At 64.5% G+C, this 3,242-nt stretch overlaps 1 protein-coding gene across 1 annotated transcript; it reads right to left on the bottom strand.

Annotated features, from left to right (window-relative positions):
• Window positions 1-130: 130 nt before the first annotated feature.
• On the bottom strand, window positions 131-3,193 carry OTSA (alpha,alpha-trehalose-phosphate synthase (UDP-forming); the record flags this gene model as incomplete). The annotated part of the gene is made up of 1 exon (XM_005852371.1): window positions 131-3,193. Exon 1 carries the CDS (start codon window positions 3,113-3,115, stop codon window positions 131-133), a length of 2,985 nt encoding a protein of 994 aa, XP_005852433.1. The 5' UTR covers window positions 3,116-3,193.
• Between the last annotated feature and the right edge of the window lie 49 nt (window positions 3,194-3,242).

The following is a 3,242-nucleotide window of genomic DNA, read 5'->3' as shown; positions in this document are numbered from 1 at the left end:
CCAAAATCGCAGCCCTCGGTTCGCAACGGGAGCACTATCTTAGTCATGCAGCGGCCGTGGGCATATTACCATCTTGCTGCAGAAAGAGTGCTGTCCCCTTGTCGTAGCTGCCGACAGCTTCCGGTCTCTCTCACCTCCGCGTCGTCTGTCGAAAGCTGATGGAGGCAAAATCTCGGAGCAGGCGGCGCACATCCAGCAAGCTCTCAACATGGTACTCGGCCTGACTGTACGTGTTTCCCACATGCACGGTGAAGACTTTCGCGTCCCGGGCCATCAGCGGCATGTCCCGCCCTATCCCAGTGCTCACCCCCCCCTTCGGGGTGCAGGGCCTGCTGCTCAGCATCAGCGCATTCTCCGTGACAGCCTCGTCCTCCAGCGTCAGGTGGTCCATCTGGGGGCCGAGGCTCGGGCTCGCGAGATCTCCTCTCTCCAGCCCGCCCTCACACATCTCCCTCCCGCCCTTCTTCTCCGCGTGAGAATCCTCTTGCCTTCGGCACGGCTCCCCAATGACAGGGGGTTTCTGCTGCGCGTCTTGTGACTGCTCCATCCCCGACGGGTTCGGGCACGACTCGGTGAACGCGCTGTTCGACGCCGACTCCCGCCCGAGCCCGTCCCCGGCCGTGGGCGTCGACACGCTCCGTGGAGTTGCACTCGAGGGCCGCAGCTCTGGCTGCCCGCCCCCCGGGATCGAGTCCAAGGGGATGAGGTCGGGTCCCACGTGGGAGGAGAAGGGGGTAAGGCCGCCGTGCGAGAGAGGGTGCGACCCGCCTACCGAGGAAGGGGCCGTGAAACGCGCCGCTTCCCCCCGCAAAATCTTCAGGACCTGGAACATGTCCTCGTCGGTCCGGTCGTCGCCCACGCAGAATACAAAGTCGAGGGGCGTGTCCGAGTTCTTCGCCCCCCGGGACGGGTCCGCCATGTACCGGAGGACGCTTTCCACCACCATCCCCTTGCTGGCGCCCTGGTGCCTCACCTCCACCATCCGATTCCCCTGGATGATCTCCAGCGGCAGGTTCGAGAGCACGTCTTCCAGCTGAATCTGCATGTCCTTGGCTTGCCAGGAGCCGAAATTCGGATCCGCGTCCCGGTAGTGCCAGGTCAGACTCGACTCCTTCTTCTCGATGTAAGTGCCCGGCGTGCGCTCCGTAAAGTACTCGAGGATGGGCCGAACGATGTCCCGCCAAGACGTGTCTACCTCCGGCGCCATGGTCTGCCACTCCTCCTCCTCCGGCATCCGGTAGTAGAAGCCGTACTCGGCCGCCAAGGCCATCTTCAGCTTGCCCAGCCACGTGTCCATGAAGCGCTTCTCCCGGCCTGACACGATCACCACCGTGTTGCGCGGGTCCTTGCTCAGGGAGTCCAGCAGGTTGGTGATGTAGGGCGACGGGGTGGCGAGCTGCGGGACGGACTGGAGCTGAGTGAGGGTGCCGTCGTAGTCCGCGACGATGAGCCGGTTCCTGGCCCGCTCGTAAGCAGAGCGGGCGAGGTCGAACGGCAGGCGCGGGAGCTTGGACAGGTTCGGCTTGTTGGCGCAGACCGTGCGCAGCTCCGCGACGAAGGACTTGGCCCAGGAGGAGGCCGTGTTCACGGAGACGTAGCGGGAGAGCTTGTGCTGCCGGATCTCCCGCTCCGCCCGTGAAAGTGTGAGTGCCTGCTGGATGGCGTGGCAGACCTCCTCTGTGTTCCAGGGGTTGATGCGGATAGCCCCGCTCAGAGACTGCGCGCTGCCCGCAAACTCGCTGAGGACCAAGACACCCGGCCCGTCCTTCTGGTGCACGCCCGGCATGTCTCTCTGCGCGGCCACGAATTCGTACGAGACCAGGTTCATTCCGTCCCGCAGAGAAGTGACCAGGCACACGTCGGCCATGTTGTAGATCGCCACCAGCTCCTCCTGCGTGATGCTCTGGTTGATGTAGTGCACCGGGGCGTACTCCAGGTTCCCGAAGGTCCCGTTAATCCTGCCCACCAGCTCGTTCACGCGCTCCGACAGCCGCTGGTACTCCGGTACTTCGGTCCGCGAGGGCACTCCCACCTGGATAAGCGTCACCTTCCCGCGCCACTCCGGGTGCCGCGTCAGGAACAGCTCCAGCGCCAGCAGCTTGTGCGGCATGCCCTTGATGTAGTCCAGCCGGTCGACTCCCAGCAGCACCTTTCGACCCGCGAAGGTTTCCGTGAGTTCCGCGATGCGCGCGTGGACCGCGGGCCGCTGGAGGATGTGGGCGATGTGCTCCGGGTCGATCCCAATGGGGAAGACGCCCAGGGACATGAAGTGCGAGGCGTACTCCAGGCCCCGCGGGGTGGTGTCCACCTCCAGGACACGGGCGCAGGCCGAGAGGAAGTGGCGGGCGTAGTCGTAGGTGTGAAAGCCGAGCAGGTCCGAGGCCAGGAGGGCCTCCAAGAGGGGCTTGCGCACGGGGAGGATGCGGTAGATCTCCGAGGAGGGGAAGGGTGTGTGCAGGAACCAGCCGATGTTGGCGTGCTTGAAGCGCTGTCGAAGTTCCAGGGGCAGCCACATGAGGTGGTAGTCGTGGACCCAGATGTAGTCGGACTCGACCCAAATCGCCGCCACCGCGTCGGCGAAGAGCACGTTCGCCTCCCTGTACGCGTCCCACAGCACCGTGTCGAAGCGCTTGTCGGAGCCCGCCTCGGACTGGTAAATGGGCAGGGGCATGTAGTGGAAAAGGGGCCAGAGCACGTCGTTGGAGAAGCCGTTGTAGTACTTGTTGACCAGCTCGTCCGAGAGGAAGACGGGCACCGCGTTGTACTCGCGCAGAAGCTTCTCCCGCACCTGCTCCCGGTCCTCCTCTGGTATCTCCTGCCCCAACCAACCGATCCACACCGCGTTCAACTCCTCCCGCGACCCCTTCAAGGCCGTAACCAGCCCACCCGAGGACATCCGAAAGTCCCACTCCCCGGTCTTCTCGTCCCGCCCGCCCGACACCGGCAGGCGGTTGGCGACGATTATCACGCGGTGCTTTGCCACGCTTTCCGACGCCTCCCCCGCGGCACCGTTCTCCTCGCCCGTGTCCCGCTTCTCCTGCTCGCTCTTCACCTTCCAGAGCTGGCGCTGAAGCTCCTGAATGTTGGCCAGGATGGCTTGCTCCTGGAGGGACATGACCTCATTCGGCGTCTTGCCGCGCTTCGTGACCTGGGCCTCGTCCGCGACGGCCTTCAGCAGCTCCTCCGCCCCCAAACTCCAGCAGTGCCGTTAAAATACGCATCGCAATGCGCGTGCAAGTCAA

This window comes from Nannochloropsis gaditana, assembly GCF_000240725.1.
Source record: "Nannochloropsis gaditana CCMP526 unplaced genomic scaffold scaffold1341, whole genome shotgun sequence".
Taxonomy (NCBI): Eukaryota; class Eustigmatophyceae; order Eustigmatales; family Monodopsidaceae; genus Microchloropsis; species Microchloropsis gaditana.
This window is presented reverse-complemented; position numbering and strand designations above follow the sequence as displayed.